The sequence below is a fragment of the Cyprinodon tularosa genome, unplaced genomic scaffold (genome assembly GCF_016077235.1).
Source record: "Cyprinodon tularosa strain WSP-4 unplaced genomic scaffold, ASM1607723v1 ctg847, whole genome shotgun sequence".
NCBI lineage: Eukaryota > Metazoa > Chordata > Actinopteri > Cyprinodontiformes > Cyprinodontidae > Cyprinodon > Cyprinodon tularosa.
Window position 1 is genome coordinate 161650 of NW_024039615.1, and position 18465 is coordinate 180114.

An 18465-nucleotide genomic window follows, 5' to 3' on the forward strand; every position below is an offset into this window, starting at 1 on the left:
TATAAAACGAAATATTCTGAGTCAGCCAGGAGTTCTGAAGACTGCTGGAAAAATGGGCAAATAAAGGCTGTAAGCCATCAACATTTCTGATTCTTAGCCACAGCCACCTAAAAAAGAAAATGCGAGGGTTTCCTTTTTATCGATATTTAGTTGCTATTACTGTTTTCATTTTTTGATGACTCTTTTAGGAAGTTCAGGCATAATTATTAGCAGGTGTTATTTTTCTTATAAAGTATAACAACAAGAAATGGCATCTAAACATCTGTTATTTTTCGTTTAAAAAGCATAATTAGGGTTCCACATAATAATAGTAATTTAATTGACTATTTATACTTCTAGAAATAGGATAAGGCAAGAACAAACAGAGGAAGAATATAAACATTGATTTTATCTTACATAGATTTCCACACAGTCTATAAGTAAATTACTATAAACATTAATGTCTGGTAAAAATGCTGGAATCTGGCTGTTTATTTTGGATAATGTTAAATTACAGATAAGATAGTGTTATATTGTCTTTTATAATTGTTAAAAGTGATTTTATATTTCAATACACTTAGGCTCATTCTCAGTGTTGTGTTTGTAGATGATGTCACAGAAAAAAATAAATAGATATAAGGAGCTATTTAAACAGTCAGACAGTAGCAATATAGGATGATGATGAAAGGTTGTGTTACATTTAATCCTTTACTATTAAAAAACGCACTTATACATTATATGATTATAGGAAACACAGATATCCAGTAATAATGATCCAGGGCAGCTTGTAGGTGAAGCAGCTGCCCTTCAGTGCTTCAGGTGATCTCTAAATAAACCAGGTGAAAATAAAATATTTCCACTTGAGGAGTTCTGGGTGGAGAATATTGACAGACAAAAACATTTTTTAATCTTATATATATTATATATATATATTGTTTTTTTACAATTTTGGTATAATTACTGATCTAAGTGGGTTGCTCTGTCGGGGAAAGGCACATTTTACATTTATATTACTGTATGTTTTAGAGTCTCTATTCTCCAGTTAATTAGATAAATTACATACTAAATTTGTTGACGATTATTGAAATAATCAATTAATACAATTCATTTTTTCAGCCCCAGATATAATACATGAATTGGGCGACACAGAGTAACTACAGCCCAGATGTTTAACTTTTATAGTGAAGTTAATATCTTAATGAATGTATTATTTTACTTGATACAGAGAGAGCATAGTAGGTAAAATATAAGAGTGGGGTTTAACTCTGCACAATTCTACATCTTCAAAAGAAAATACTGTATTTACCTTCTCTCTTAGTGGTTCAAATGAAACCATTTTCAAAGTGGAAAAAAGTCCTAATCCCACATTGATCAGAGCCGGTGATACTTTAAACATTGATAAACAGCATCTAATGAGTGTAGTGCTTAATTTTTTTTTATTTATGTAGCATAATTATGCTTTTCTCTTTTAACAATAAATTCCACTTATCAGTACAGATGCTCACTTCGAGCATAAAAAAGGGCATGCAAATTGCATAGCACCAATGACACCCGACCAATAGTGTCCCTACCAAAGTTCAAATCAAACCTACGCCCTTGGGTTGCAGAACGTTATTTCTCTATCTATGATGTTAGTTAGGCCTGACGTCTCAGCCTCATAAAGACATATTTGCAGTCAACTATGACAGAAAAGAGACGATCAAGTTTGGTTGTACTCAAATCAAAACGCACAAAGGGATTGGATCTAAATAAAGTTGTTAAGCGTTTTGCTGAGCAACATGGAAATCACTGCATTCAGCTGTTATAGTCATGTTAACTTTATGGTATGCTCTCTGGTGAACCTTTACAGAGCTGTTACATTTTGCTTTGGCACCTGAGAAAATCTGATATTTCCTTTAATAAAACCAACAGTGTTAAAATGTAAAAATGTGATACTGGTGTGAATCCTGCTTGATATGAAGCAGTGTTGTTGTTTCTTTTTTGTATATATAATATGAAACTATCCAGAAATGACCCGTATGAACCTACTCACAAGCAAAATGTATTTTTTATGTTGCTTCTTTTCAGATTTGTGGAGATTTTGATGTAACATACAGAACCCGCCTTTTTGTTGATTTGTTGATACAGCAGTATGGAGGACCAACTCTGCCATATTTAAAAATAAATACAGAAATAAATAAATGCTTAATAAATAAATAAGCATACAATTAATTGCCACCAAAAATACAAACAACAAATAAATGTAAGTAGAAATTAAATTATACAGCTAGTCATAAAGGTATATAACTCTTTTAATTGGCTTCTTTATTTCTTTGCCTTTTTAATATTTACCTTATTTATATTTTTGTCATTTATTATCTTCAACTTCATTTTTTAATTACTTATATTTTTAAGTATTTATTTATGTGCATGTTATCATATTTTTGTCTGTTTTATTCTTCCTTTGTATTTTTTTACCCTAGTTATTTCTTCGCCGCTATTTCTTTCTGCCTGCCCTTTTAACATTTCTGCCTGCCATTATAATATAATTTCTAATTACATTTATTTGTTGATTGTATTTTTGGTGGCAATGAATTGTATGCTTATCTTTTTATTGAGCATTTATTTATTTCTGTATTTATTTTTAAATATGGCAGAGTTGGTCCTCCATATACAGCTCTATCTACAGCATATTTACATGCATGAAATGTCCCTTTCATGTTGCATTAACTGCTGTATGTGAAGTTACTGAGGAACAAATGGGGTAAATGTGTGTTCAGAGTAAACATTACATAGATGTCCAGTACCTTGTTCGGGTGCCTTGACCCATTTATTTCTACTGTGTAGTTATGCTCACTTTAGTACAGCTCTGTCCATAGATCTCTGATAGGTAACTTTTTCTTTCTATCGTTTCTTCTTGTGTAAATGCTGCAAAGCTGCCTCTCTGACAGTCAATCTCACACATCTGCGACTCAGAACCTGTGTCTTACCTTAAAGGTACACTATGCAACCGGTGTTGATTTTCCAGCGAGGCTCCCCCCAGAGGGCGAAAGTAAAAGTGCACTGTCGTAAATATGCTCAGCTGTTCTCCTGGTTTCTCCGTCAAGCCAGGCGCGGTTGTTTTGAGCTTAGCAGACAGGCGAACGCAACGAATGACTAAGCATCTGTCGCGCGTGACGCGCCGCAAACGCACTGCTGCTCGAGATGGAAAAATTGAATTTTTGCTGCTCGATGCGCCACGTCAACCAATCAGAGAAGCTGATCTGGGAGCTGGCAGGGAGAGAGACACAGCGCTGATGATCAGAGGCTATGGTCACTCCTCTTATACAGTTTGACGCCTAAATTAACTTAAAATGCAGAAATCTGCTGGCAGAATATGTTCGCTTTTATTATCCTGCTGCCTGCAGTTTGGATTATTTAGATGAAAAACACCTACCAGCTGCCGCGGTGAACCGCGAGGAGGCGACCCGGCCAGAGGCTGCTGATGAAGGGATTCCTACTGTTGGCCCACCGCTGGTATGTGGGGGTCTGAGCGTCTCCGACAGAAAAAATATTGTAAGGCAGGATGATAATCTGAATGAACTGTCTGCACTGATTACGTTTTCAGGTGTATTTTCTCACTTAAAAACATATTAAAACTACTTTATTCCCACTGATCACAGCAAATATAGCTGCAAGGCAGAGAAAGGATAGTGAAGCTCCGCCCAACGCGCGTCAGACACACTTTTGCACTGCGCAGCCAGAGCAGCAAAGCTGCTTCTATCTCCTATTAAGTGAGATCTCATTGTACGATGTATTATTAATATGAACTGTTTCACATGAAACACTAGTACTGTACATACTATTCTCACCAAACTGTGATAACTGTGATTAAATTCAGTGTAAACAAAAGCCATATGTTGCCACCCCTAAAAAATTCCTGCCCCCCTCTTGCCACCCCATAAATATTTTTCTAGATCCGCCCCTGTTTCTGGCATATATATATATTGGTAGACAGGTTCATAAATCTGTTTTTAAGCAAAGCAGAGACACAAGTAGGGAGAGCTGCAGATTTAAAGGGGAAACAGATTTACTGGGATATGCAACTTGCAATAAAATATATCTCCAAATTTACCAGAAAGTTTATAAGAAAAGATATGCTATGCTATATTTAAAATGTAGCACATTTTTTCTGGATGGAAGGAATTGAAATTGTACTTCTAGGGATGCATGATTTATCGATTTTGCATCGGAATCGTCTGTTAATTTGTTAGATTATTTATACATGAATGTTTTTGGGCCATATATACATTAGGGGTGGAACGGTTCACAAAATCCACGGTTCGGTTCGATTCACGGTTTCGTGGTCACGGTTTTCGGTTCAGTTCGATTCGGTATATGTTGATTGTTACGCCGAAATCCCATAAAAATTTATGAAATTAATGAAAAAATCCCCCAAAAAATAATGGATTGTAATTATTTTAAATGATCTGCAGAAACCCTGGATCATTTCCGTATGTTTTGCTGCTTTGAATTTAATCATCTGGCGCATGCTCTCTACCATCTCCAAGGAACTCAGAGCGGAGCGGACAAAGCCACAGTGGAGGCTGTAGGCCTATCTTTGTGCAGCCGGTCAAAGCAGGGCGGAGTGGGGGTTGCTGACGGAGTATGAGGGATTTCGGGGTTAGCATGACATGTTGCTGCACTGCAAAAAATGGAAATCTAAATAAGTCATTTTTACTCAAATTAAGTGCATTTTTTCATGAATTGAGGAGGTAAGTGAGACACTTTGCCAATGGAACAAGACAATTTACATTTAAAATAAGAAAAAACTATTGTTTTTTTCTTATTTAAAGTGTATATTATCTAATTATCTTATTTTAGGAGTAAAAATACATTGGCAGATCATCTTATTTGGCTGCTCAAATTAAGGGTAAATAAACTTAATTTAAGACATCTTTTACTTAATTTTAGATGTTTTTTGCAGTGTGTTAGCATAAACAAAACGTGTTGCACAATGCTTGCACTTTTATCCACAGCTTTCTTTCCGCCGTCATCGTAGGTCACTCTAAATGCAAAGTGGTCCCATACAGCAAACCTATAAAGTGCTGCTGGCGCGTCTTCCAACTCCTGTTCTTTCCCACTCGCTATACCCACACAATTCTCCACAACAACTGATTTTTTTCCCTGCTACACCCGGCTACACTGCTTCGCTTCTTCTTCTTCTTGTTTACTGCTGGTGGTTGGCTTTAGTCGCAGTTCCGCCACCTTCTGCTCCGGAGTGTAAACGCTTCACCTATGAGAAAAAGGAGCAGCGCATGAACCGAACCGAGACAGTCGAACCGAACGGTTCGGACAGTTTTCATAAATCGTCCCATCCCTTATATATATATATATATATATATATATATATATATATATATATATATATATATATATATATATATATATATATATATATATATATATATATATATATATATATATATATATATATATATCCATCAATCCATTTTCTGACACGCTTAATCCCAAGTGGGTTGGCCAGGGGTGGTGGTGTCTATCTCCAGCTGTCTACGGGTGAGAGGCGGGGTCCACCCTGGACAGGTCTTCAGTCCTTCACAGGGCAACACAGAGACAAACAGGACAAACAACCTTTCATGCACACACTCGCACCTAAGGAGAATTCATAGAAGCCAATTAACCTAACAGTCATGTTTTTGGACTGAGGGAGAAAGCCGGAGTACCTGGACAGAACCAACGCATGCTCAGGGAGAACTATATATATATATATATATATATATACATACATACACTATGTATAGTGTATATTTGTTGGTCCGCACCAATAAAGCTACACCCTTGCATCACATAATAAAAATTATTTAACTATATTGATGTTACGTTGGAGAAATATATCTCTGCAATTAACCCATTCCCTTTGGGAGCAGTGGGCTGCCATTGTTTGCCATTGTTATTTCACCTTTTCGATTCCTTATCCTCCACGGATGGGTTAAAAAATTCAGTGTTTAAAAAATTTTTAGTATTTAAAATACGGTGTGAAAAAAATTCAGTATTTAAAATTTAGTGTTTAAAATTCAGTGTTTACAGTGTTAAATGCAGCATCTAAAATACGGTGTTAAGAAAAAATTTGGTGTTTAAAATCCTGAATAAAAAAGATGGCAGATTCCAATGAGATTGTTTTTCTTCCATAACGAAAGAGGCGTCTATGTTTTCATGTCTACGGTTGAGACGCTAAGACGGCTCTAACAGAATCCCATTCTTCCTGCGATGCTTCCAGTCTCTGGTCGCATGTCTTGGCGGAGCGTTCCTTGGTGGAGTGATCGACCGAATGGCTAAAGACTACAGGCACTGCAGAGGAGGTTTGCCTGATCTGGTGGTGTGGAATACCTCAAACAACACTTATAAGGTAAGACCATCCAAACCTTTATAAACCTTTAATATTTCATGTAAAACTAGCTCCTGCTGTCATGTGAATATTTCCTCATGTTGCAGCTGGTGGAGGTGAAGGGCCCCAACGACCGTTTGTCTCAGAAGCAGCAGATCTGGTTGGATGAATTGCAGAAACTCGGGGCTGACGTCGAGGTGTGTCATGTGACGGCCACCGGAGCCAGAGGAGCCCGTCTGGAGGAAACAAACATACAGGCGTCTAATTAGGGGAATTAATCTACCAAAAAGGGAAGAATCAGGGGGGAAAAACAGGCTCCTAGGAGGAAGAAGAAACATCGTGTAATTCCTCTCCCTCTGATTATTGCTGAGGAATATTTGGCTGAATCTTCAGCAGAAAACTTATAGATTGTTCTTTAAATGTTTCCTTATGTGGTTTATTTTTGGTGCCTTCCCTCATTATTATTACCTACAAAGTAATGGGGTTTACATACTGGGCATGAATGCTGTATGTTTTCAGATTTTTATTGTAAATCTTATGCTATTGATCTAATTCTGGGTGAATTATTGATCCCAATGATCAAAAGTAGATCAATACTGAGTGGCTTGGTTTTCTGACAGGTACTTATATTTTAAAGCATGGTCCACAGTTTCTCCATGGCTTTGGTCCGTGTCTTTTCAGAACTCTGTCAGCCTGCTGTAACCATTCAACACTAGTGAAATGAATTGTGTCCTGCATTTCAACATCTTATTGTTTATTTGAGAGGAAGCTCAAGGACTAGGAAGCATTTATGGAACTTTATTATTCAGGTTAACTTGTCTAACACTCCAATACCTTAAGCAGCAATGGGCCATCATTATGATGTCACCACCAGAAAGCAGAGTTTTTTGGGGGTTTGCATCCAAATTTTCTGCCTCACCTGGCTTAAGCCCTGCACACATGTCAGTGTTTTTCCCACCGCTTTCAGTTCATATGTCTGATTCCAGGTAGGTCCTGGATTCTTCTGGATTGCTCCAACCAATTTCCATCCATCTAATTGTCAAGATTTTGATTAAATGGTTGAAACTGGGAAACATTTGTATGTTTCAAAAGGAAAATGATCATAAAAATACATCAAACTGGTTTGAGAATTTACACATTTTGCCAATATTTACCTTCTTGATTGACATCAGCCTGAATTATTTTGAAGATTTTACGGACTGCGTTTAAACGCCAGATCTGCATAAGGAGATTTTCAAACCCTTCAATCAGCCATTATTATTCCAACAACCTTGCTGATGTGCACTCTGTGTTGGACTTTGTAGAATTGTTGTTAAATTTTTATTGTAAGCACATTGATATATTTGACCCTGGTTGCGTATTTTTTATGTTTGGGTACTCAAATGTATGTTTTATAAATAATTAAAGTTCCTTGAAGGAAAAAACCAGTCCATTCTAAAAAAAAAACAACCCAGAATGTTTGGGGCTACCCTAATCCTACCTTACCCTAACTCTAACCTTACCTTACCCTAACCCTACCATACCCTAAACTTACCTTACCCTAAACCTACCTCGCTCTAACCCTACCTGAATCTAACCCCACCTAAGCCTTACCCTGACCCTACTTTAACCCTACCTTACCCTAACCTTACTTTACCCTAATCCAATTTACCCTAACCCTACACCTAACCTTGCCCTAACCCTACCTCACCCTTACCTTACCCTAACCATACCCTAACCTATTCCTGTACCTTACCTTACCCTAACCCTACCTTATTCTAACCCTACATTACCCTAACTTTACCTTACCCTAACCATTCCTTACCCTAACCCTACCTTACTCTAACTCTACCTTACTCTAACCCAACTTACCCTAACCCTACCTTACCCTAACCCTTCCTTATTCTAACACTACATTACTCTAACCCTACCTTACTCTAACCTTACCTTACCCTAACCTTACCCTAGCCCTACCTTACTCCAACCCTACCACGATGACCATCGTGGCAGAGACAGGATATAATCAGAAGCCTGGGTTTTTGCTAAAAAAAAATTTTAGTTATTAAGAATTTGCTTTGTTTTATTAAAATAGAAACCAGTTTTATCAGTATGTTGGGTTACCAAGCAACAAAAACAGGAAATCACATTTACTTGGAAGCTTAAACTAAATTAACTCTGTGAGTTTCTCATACAAATAATTACTGTGTTAATTGTCTCTAATTACACTGATTTTATACTAATGTATTAAAATATCAGCTGGAACCAAGGACGGAAGTCTGGTGGGTGTTTTTATAACATCCATAAATACAGTTTGTAATAATGTGCAAATCAATCTTATGATTACCTAACAAATACGCATTTTTATTTTTTCTGCCTACAATTCCTGTAAACTGATTGACACCAGCTTCTAGCAGGACTTACCTTTACAGCCCTCCGTCTGCTGTGGGTGGCAGGAAGGCGGAAGATAAAAATCAGATACTAAAAACAGAGAAATTAGCTCAGATTTACAGAATAAACAAAAAAAGACTAGATGTTGGAGATTGGCCTGTTTTTCAGTGTAGTCCTGTTTCTCTGACTGTGACTAACTGGATGTGCTCTCTTCATCCTCTGACATGGGAGCTGGCTTGGAGCTCGTCTGCCTGGCTGTGTGTTTCCTGGACGGGTTCACCTTTTACAGTTGCCTTTTGTATCTATGCTTCTTTTTCTATGTCTGCTTCTGTCTCCTTGAACCCCAGTGGGCCTCAGCAGATGGCCGCTCACACTGAGCCTGGTTCTGCTGGAAGTTTCTTCCTGTTCAAAGGGGGTTTTTCCTCTCCACTGTTGCTACAAGCATGCTTAGTGTGAGGGATTGCTGAAGAGTCAATGAGTCGATGCAATCAGCTGGTTTTCCTTAGATAGAAAACTTTGAATCAATCTGACTGGATGATCTGGTGAACTGTGAAGCGCCTTGAGATGACATGATGTGAATTGGAGCTATAGAAATAAAATGAACTGAACTGAGCTTCCTTTGTGTTATAGTTGTGGTTTCCAGGACGATCCATTTTTAAAAGAATTTTTTAATGAATTTGTTGATATTTTGGGTTTGTTGTACAGTACTCTATTTAAACTGTATTTTAATAAGCTTTTTGTAGGATCAAACGATAGAAAATAGTGTTTTTTGATTTAAATGTCATGTGTGTAATGATGGATGTTATCTGGTGAAGGTTGTCGTTAATACCCCCCATCCCCCCCATGCTCAGAGCTGAAACCCATCTCCGATAATAAGCGGGAGGGAGGGGGGGGAGATCCCAGCCACCCTGCGTGTGACGTCACGACGCTGGAGCAGGAGAGAGCAGGCGATGAGAGGAAGCTGCAATAAACACACAGGGCGTCTGCGCCTTCCTGGAGAGGACAATTAAGTGAAAACGGCATCAATGCTCTAACAATGGATGTGTCACCTTTGCTACCCCTTAAAGTTTTCCTCTTCGTTTACTTGCTAAGCTACACCCAAGGTGAGTGGGGGACATTTTAGGCGGGGAGGGGGAGAATCTGGGAGGAACGGGTGAAGCAGCAGCAGTAGCGGCTGGGAGCCCGTTAGCTAACGGGAGGGAGGATGAGCAGCGGGGCCTGCTTGTTGTAAGCAGGACTGCACCCTTTTCTACCGTCTCGCTTCAAGCTAACAAAAGATACGTTGCGTCAAAGCCGAGCGGGATTCCCGCAGTTTGTGGCTGTAAACCGACGCCGATATGTTGTTCCTCGCGTGTTGTCACCGGTTTTTATTTATTCTATTTTTATTTTATTCCTTCGGCCTGGTTCTGTTGTTATGGTGCGAACACAGGCGACAGCCATTGTTGTTAGAAGATGGAGATACCGACTGGGCTAACGGACCGCTAGCTCCATGCTAACACATAGGCTAGCAGCTAACGGTAGCATATTTTAAAGATTTCTTTTTTTCAAAATCCGACCTTTTTCAAAGCAGATAATCCATTTATCATCTAGCTGTTTAAAATATTTTTATTTTTTACTGTTGTTCTTGAATTTGGTTTAATAAAAACAGCATATATGTGTTGTTTCCAATAATAGCTCTGTGATAATACAGCTTTTTATAACACAAAGTGCTGGGAAATGGGATTCTCTGCCATTAAACATTTCTTAAATTCGCTTTATTTCCTGTCAGGCTTGTTAAACTCCTTTGACCATCTGACCAAGATAGTCAGATTCACCATAGAGTCAAATCAGATGATTGGGATTTTATTTTCTTAATCCTGCATAAACTGTTTGTCTGCTTAAACCCAGTTTTTGGAAAACTAAGTTCTACTTTAGTAGCCACAGTCAGGGATAAATACTATCTAAAGCTGTGGAAGAACCTGTCTGACGACATGAAGTAGGCTTATAAAGCCATACCTTTTTAACAGAACAGAGTCATTTCAGTAGGGCTTTGATAGTGGCCATCATTCATTTAAGAGTGAAAACTTTGCACAGTGGTGAACCTTTCCAGGATTTCTTCTCGAACTTTAAATTTTGGGCGATCCTCCAGGAATCCGCCAACATCGTTTACGCTATATGATACACTAATCAATCATCAAAGCAATTTACATTTTTCCGTTATGTATGTCTATTTAAAGATTAATGGCTTTCTAGAAAAAAATAAATCGATGCATTCAAACATTGCGGTGATGGTGTGAGGATCTGGGGTTATTGGCTTTAGAGCCTTGAAAATTTACTGTGATTGCTGAAACAATGTAATCTACTTCCTGCCTCTAAATCACGAAACAAAGTGTTCGACCATCAGTTTGACACCTTTAGCCCATGTGCACATCATGCAGAACAAATCCTGAATCAAAGCAATCCAGTAAGTCCACCTTCAAATGGTTAAAAAAAAAACAAAAAAAACGGCCTAGTCAAAGTCGAAACCTGTATGAGAATAACTGAAATCTGCGACTCAAAAAAAGTATAAAAAAATAAAATAAAAAAACAATCCACTGGACTTAGTTTCCAAGTTTGAATACATTTTGCTTCCCATCCAGGAAGCTTTTTTAGTTCAAAAATGTTTTTTTTTTTCTAAACAAAGAATTAATTTTTGATTGAAAAAGCTTCCTGGATGTGAAGCGAAATGTATTCAAACTTGGAAAAAAAGTCCAGTGGATTGTTTTTTTAAAAAACTTTTTTTGGAATGACTATGTTTATGGGTGTAAATCACACCCATCACAGCGATTCAATTCTGTATCAATTTCCTGACCCAACGATTGGATTATTTTCAATACTCAAGAATACACCATGATACGATTCGATTGTTTTTTTGTTTGTTTTTTTACACCTTACAGGCTAAAAAAAATTTCAAATGTGCAATAAATCAATGAAGCTTGTAATATCGTTATGCGTTTAATTTGAGAAACAACAGCAAATAACAGAATTGAAAAGTTGTTCTCCACCTAGGCTTATGAAAACTAGCCTGACGTAGTCCGACTCAATTCTAGTCAGAATGAGTCTGATGCTGCTCCATAGAGCTGTGATTATGGGGCGTGTTTCGAACGAACCAGGAAAAAAAAATGCCTCTGCACTCAATTGGATAGACCTACAACCAATAAGAGCAACGGAGTGCGTGACGTGTGTTAAGCGAGGCACAGTTGTTGTCCACAAAAATCAAAGCGTGCAGTTGCACCCTCTTTTAAAATTAATTTGCTGTCGATATCTTCTAGAACAGACCTAATAGCAGAATCTACTCACCTAAACTCTCCAGCGGCAGCCATTGTTGTTGTCACCCAAGCGCACATTGGTCACGTGGTTGATTACGTGACTGTTGGTCATCTGTCAATCATCGTATAAAGCCCGCCCTGACAATTTGATTGGATCGCCTGACAGTGGGCGATAATACTCGTGCTACTATGGAGCAGAGCCAGACCGAACTTCCCCGACCTCAAACTTTGTGGGCGGGACTAAGTTCGGAATGGCACCCAGGCTATATGAAAACCTCCTTCAATGAAAAACAATAATGCCTCTATATTATAGATTCTGAAAGGACTTTCATCAAAAAATACTGCAAGTGGAAATAGGGTAGTGGCTAAAGGAAGCAAGGTAGGAGCGCAAAGTAGGTTTAGCGCCTCCGCAGTGTGGGAGTCAGAATTACATCCAGGAGCAAATGGATAAAAAAAATAGACCGGCTGGGAAAAAAGCATGAATTGATACTCTTGTGGACGTGTCGATGCATCGGATTGTCGGCAGTTGGATTGATGCATCGATACAAAACGATTATTGTTTACACCCCTAAATATGACTTTTCACCAACAAATCTGCAACAAAACAAAGTGTTAAAATTTCTCTACCGCAATTTAAAAGGCTTGTTTCTAGTAAGCAGAGACTTGATAGAAACACTGATGAATATTTTTGTCATACTCACTTAGATTGGTTTGAAAAAGTGTTTTTCCCTTTAATAAGTAAAATCAACACTTTATAAGTTATTTTTAATTCTTTTAGTTTTGACAATACAATTAGTGTTGAAGATAAACAGAAAAAATCTGAGGGATAATAATGTTTAACATTATTAAAAGACATTAACGTATAAATGAAAGTTAACACCAATAGGAGGTTAATTAAAGCAGTAGTACAATAATTCACTGCTTCGTTTGATGTTTTTCTAAGATGTGAGGAATCACTGGAATTTTTTAAATCCTATTTTCCTAAAAAGGGTCCTATCAAGCTGAGTCCTGGTTATGACAGTAATTTGTTTTCAATAGAAAATGATTTGATCTGTGCTGATTTCAAAAGAGAAAAATGGACAAACAGGCCTCTCACGTTTTTGTTTTCACTCTTTGTTTCATTGGCTCTTTGGTGCATTAGTGAAAGACTTGACCGATTAGGTAATTCCAGACATTCTTCTCTTCTCACAGTTACCTCAATGAAAAATTCAATGTTACCGCCTAAATATTTGATGCTGCTTATGAAGAGTGAAGGGGCTGAAATCTGGAGCATTTATCCGTGTTTGTTGCTCAGCCTTTATTTACGGTATCCAGTAAATGACGACTTTGTAGTCAGACTAATTACCTGCCAGGCGGCTCTAATTGTATATTGTCTGTTTTGTGGGAAAGCTGCTGGATTTTTATGTAATCCTCCGGTTTGCTACTTTGACATTATAAACAGAAAGTAATCTTGGCAGTTTATTTTACTCAAACACATTGATCTTCTTGTTTTGGTTTCCTTTTTTTTTTCTGGTTCACTTTTAAAAATGAAATGGGCGGATATGCATGAGAAACCTTTGCCTTCATATCCTCCTCCCACTCCTCTGGTGCTGAAGCAGCTCCAAAGCAGGCATCTGTTGTTGTTTTTTTTTTTTTATTCAATCGATAGAAATCCAAAATACCTCTTTTTGAGCCTTAACACGCAGATTTCTATCTTTTTAATTCTATTTTCCAAGTGTCTGTCGTTGGATCAACCCAGACACATTTGGCAGTTTGGTTGAATCAAAATGATATGGACACTTATTTACATTTGGTATATCCCTCTTTTATAGGAAGACCAGTAAATACGTCCTCTCAATTGATGAATTCTTTGGAGGATTTTTGCTTTTTGGTGTTGTACTTTTTGTTTTTAAACTAATATCTTCCTGGTGGTTTTCATGCTCCTCTTTGCTGCCCTGAAAGACGATTAGTTTTGTCTTCAAAAACGTCCTAAACAGATGGACATATGATCACAGCTGTTTGGAACTGCAGCTAACACTCATTTCATTAATCCAGCATTCTGATGATTATTCTAAAAATTGATTGCATAAAAATGGCTGTATTCTGAATATATTTAAATTGCTTATTTGATATCTAATAGAAATATATATAAAGAAAATAGAAAATAAGCAAATAGTTGAATTCCTCTTTTTTAAATCAGCATTTCATTTACATAACATGACATCTTATTCTTGAATAATATCTTTAGTATAAACTTTGAACTTCGTAGTAAAGGATTCATCTGCAGTAGGAAGTGATCGATTTTAGATCAGCCGATACTTTGATTTGAAACCGATCTTTTCCTCTGCAATGGTCTGATATAAAAATACTCTGTCGGTGCTTTAAACTTTGATTTATATTTGAGAGCAGTTTAACGGTTCTGATCAATGTTTTTCAGTAAAATAAGATTAAAATGTTAAAGTTGTTTTGTGATCTTATGATAACTCACAGTATTGGTTATATATTAAAAAAGAATTTCTGTATTTGGCAAATTCACATGTCAGGAAGCAGGGATCAGCCCGGGGTCGGTGCAACTTTAAGCCGCAGATTAAAATTAAAAATAAAGATGTTCTAACAAAGCCCAGCCTTTACTGGTTGATTCACCATCAACTCCAGAATCAGCTGCCTCTTTACTGGCCTCCAAAATGTCACTTTCTCATTGCATGCTGGATTTGAAGAGATTTTATTAATTTCATTCTCAGCTAATGGCATGTTTCAGCGTCTGTATGCTGCAGGTAACAATTGAAGACTAAAATAGTTTCTGATTATTTCACCAATTAATGTATCGTGTTTAATCTGATGAATCTTGCAGTCCTACATCAGGTGAAGATTCTCCGTTATCCAGGTCATAGTCATTCCAAAACAGTTAGAAAACGTTTCGTTTCCCATCCAGGAAGCTTTTTCCAATTCAGATCAAGTTGCTTCCTTCCCACCATCATAGCACCCCCGACCGCTTTACAGGGGAACAGAAGACCTAGCCTATTCAGCCAGGCCAACAATTACCTTTAACAACCCCCCTTTCAGAGACATAGACAGGTATGGGGCATTGCAGGCTAACAAAGAAGCGAAACGACCCACATTCCAAAGGGGGGGGGACCCGTTCATCCGTTTCTATTTGCATGTTTTCTAAACTAAAACCTGGAACTAAACGCTATTTCTGACATTTTGAAATGAAAAATCTTCCTGGATGGAAGAGAAACGTCTTCAAACTTGGAAACAAAGTCCAGTAGAATGATTTTTTTATTTTTTTTTGGAACGACTATGACCTGGTTGCAGGGTTCCCGCGGGTCCTTAAAAAGTCTTAAAAGGCATTGAATTCTTCAAAATAAAACTAAGGCCTTAATTGGTATAAAAATGTCTTAAATTGGTCTTTCGTAGGTCTTAATTTTTAAAACATCATAACAGGATTATTTTTATTACGATTTATTTTTGTGATCTAAATAAAACGTTAGAATTGACAATTATTATTATTTTTTTATTTAAAAAAATGGCTCTCCATTATTGGTTCCGTCCCGATAGCGGAACCAATAAAGCGTTGTTGCGGCCGGGACAATTGGGAGATGCGCCATTTACTTTTTGTCTGGAAAATATGAGCAAGTGTAAATGGAACCAAAATTGTCTCCAGCCAAGAGTTTCCTCCATGGCTAAAACCAGGGAACATACATGAGGCTCAGTGGATTTAGTGCAAGAAGTCATTCAAGCTCAGAACGATGGGAATTAAGTCAGTGGAGTCGCACATGCGAAGCACGAAACACAAAGCGTCAAAATGGAGTTAGAGAGAAACAGCCGGTATTTCTCAGTTTAGTTCCACCCTTGTCTCTGCAACGCCTCCACTTATCACCAAATCAAACATACTAAGAAAACCATACAAAGAAAAATAGCTGCTAAAAAGACTTAGCACTGGTTATGTTGGGGCTTTAAAGCTGATTTGTTTTGTTCCCTGCTAAAACAAAGTTTGTGAATTCAGTTAAATAATTGTTGAAATATATCTGTCATTTGTGTGTTTTTAGCTTTCTTCCTGTATGGGAAGCTTTTCAAAATTTGAAACATTAGTGCAGTGGTTTATGTTAAAATAAACATTTGGGTTAAGTTGTAGCAAGCAGGTTTTTCTTGTGAATTTGGTCTTAAATTTTATTTCAAGTGGCATTAAAAAGTCTTACAAAGTCTTGAATTTAACTTGCCTTATGCTGTAGGAACCCTGTGGGTGACTGAGAATCTTCACCATCATGTATTTAGAAATCACATTTTATTAAACTGGGCCTGAAAGGTTTTTAAGGTGGAGTTTAACTCATAGCTGGTACAAAATGTTCAGTTACAGATAGGATCTGTCTAACAGAAGTCTGGAGAAAAAAAGTAAGTCGAAAATGTTGACCAAGCAAAAATAAAAACCCTGCTGCCTGTTGGCCAACAGTGTTGATCTAAGATCAAATGCTGAGTGTCCACTTTATTGAGACGTTGGTTTCTGCAGGATTATGTTTGGGTGACGTTAAAATCAGTCTCCCAGCTAAAGGTTTGGATTGCTGAGATATTCGTAACTAAACATATGCCAGCATTAACCGATTTATCAAAAGTTAGTGTTTGAAATGTCTGTTAGATTATTTAGTCAGACTGAAAAGGACTGATTCGGATAAGAAAACATGCTGGAGCAGGCGTGTTGTTACCTCTCTGCAGTTACTGACATAAAGCGGAGACTTTTTCCCGACACTGGGGCAAATTATTGCGGCTATTCATCCTAACTGGTGTCTGTAAGTGCTGCTTTTTTATCTTCCCCACAGGACACTACAGGAATCCTCTGAACAAGTATATCCGCCATTATGAAGGCCTGTCCTACGACACAGAGCTCGTTCACAGCAAACATCAAAGGGTGAAGCGGGCCCTCTCCCATGAAGACAGGTTCCTTCATCTAGACTTTCATGCCCATGGAAGGTTTGTTCACCTCTTTTCTTGTGACCTACGCTGATTTTTGTAGCCAGTTTGAGGGATTTATACTAAAACTAAACCAGATTTCATTTTCTTTCTTCGCCTGTGTTTTTGTTTTTCTTTTACTGTACGTCTTGGGTTTTCTTGTGCAGTTTCTTTGACTTTAGTTGGAGCCAGATGATTCACCACTTGGTTAAAAGCCGGATAATAACAAGCTTTTTTAAACTTTAACCTTTTGTTTTTTTCCTCATATGCTGCTTTTTATTTCTTTCCACATGACAATTAAAATACTAAAAGCTCAATGCACCCCTGGAGGTGATTGTGGAGGCATTTACGTTAAGATCTAATAAAGATATAAAAATCAACAAATAGGAAAATGTTGTCCCTATTTTTGAGGAAGCGGACATGGTGTTTAGTTGGATAGAAACTAAGAGTCTAAACTCTATCACAAAGTCGCCTCCATCTGCCTTGAATCTTGGCAGGGACTGTTTATCATCCTGGCTGCAGCAGAACTCGCTGTTCCTAAACCCTGATGCTGCTTAATGAGGAACAACAGAGCAAGATAAAAAGCTGTGCAAAAACACTGACATAAAAGACACTTTTATTTTTGTTTGGAAAGTGTTTTTTTTTTTGTACATATTTTTTCTTCTACTTTTCAGTTTCCCTACAGATTGACGCCTTTATCTTTCAGCCAAACAATCATAGTTTCCATTCCAGATTGGAGAGCTTCCTGAGTAGCGCTTGCAGGATGTAAGACAGGGTGCAAATGTTTATTACGGAAATTAGGGGGTTTGTTTACAGAATATCCAGGATAGCGTGTTGCCTCACTTAAGGCTCGACATTATAAAGAAAATTTAATAGCACGATACATTACCTTCAAAAACAATAGAGTGCATTAAATTGTGTTATTTTCATTCAAACTTTTGGTTTTAACTTGAAAACGTTTTATTTAACAATCTCAAAGCTTTTCTGCCACATGATGTCTTTGGGTGTCAGCATTAACAAGATTCCAGCAACCAAACAGGAAACAAAGCAAAAACACACAATACTAAATAAAATGCTAATTTTAAAAAGGGCTCTTTTTTGCATAATAAAAAAAAATGCAGAATAAAATAAGAAATTGAATCAAATTACAAAAACGAAAGTGGAAATACTGTCCAAAAATAAGAGCTTTATCTCCAATCTATTAGCATGGAGCTTTACCTGCTGGGAGTTTTAAAGTTGTAAAGTTGAGAACATTTCCAAGTTTAGAGAACACCTGTAAAAACTCTGAACATCACATCATAGAGCATCTAAAAAACATTGAAATAAAGTAATAAATAACTTCTGTGATTTCCTTCCATCTCGTCCCATTTCTCTCATATGGGATTGCTTTTTCAAACGACGAGGCCAAAATCATCGTCCTCACAGCTGATTAATTGAACCTTCTAATTGGTGTGCGGGGAGACGCTGACATGAAGATTCTTCATTTTGCAGCGGATGACTTTTTAGATGGTGGAATAAATTAGTCCTGCTGTCTTTTGCTGC

General features: G+C 37.4%; 2 protein-coding genes across 2 annotated transcripts in view; both read left to right on the plus strand.

Moving 5' to 3' along the window:
- Positions 1–7763, plus strand: part of fan1 (FANCD2 and FANCI associated nuclease 1) — a 31593-nt gene extending 23830 nt beyond the window's left edge. Inside the window, exons 12-13 of the mRNA XM_038272899.1 lie at positions 6239–6367; positions 6454–7763. Coding sequence (XP_038128827.1) covers positions 6239–6367; positions 6454–6615 — 291 coding nt within the window. The 3' untranslated portion in view covers positions 6616–7763. The remainder of the gene's footprint in view (positions 1–6238; positions 6368–6453) is intronic.
- Positions 7764–9633: 1870 nt separating this feature from the next.
- The window catches only part of LOC119775039 (disintegrin and metalloproteinase domain-containing protein 10-like), a 30018-nt gene continuing 21186 nt past the window's right edge, over positions 9634–18465 (plus strand). The window contains exons 1-2 of the mRNA XM_038272900.1: positions 9634–9816; positions 16794–16944. Of these exons, the coding sequence (XP_038128828.1) occupies positions 9750–9816; positions 16794–16944 (218 nt within the window). The 5' untranslated portion in view covers positions 9634–9749. The remainder of the gene's footprint in view (positions 9817–16793; positions 16945–18465) is intronic.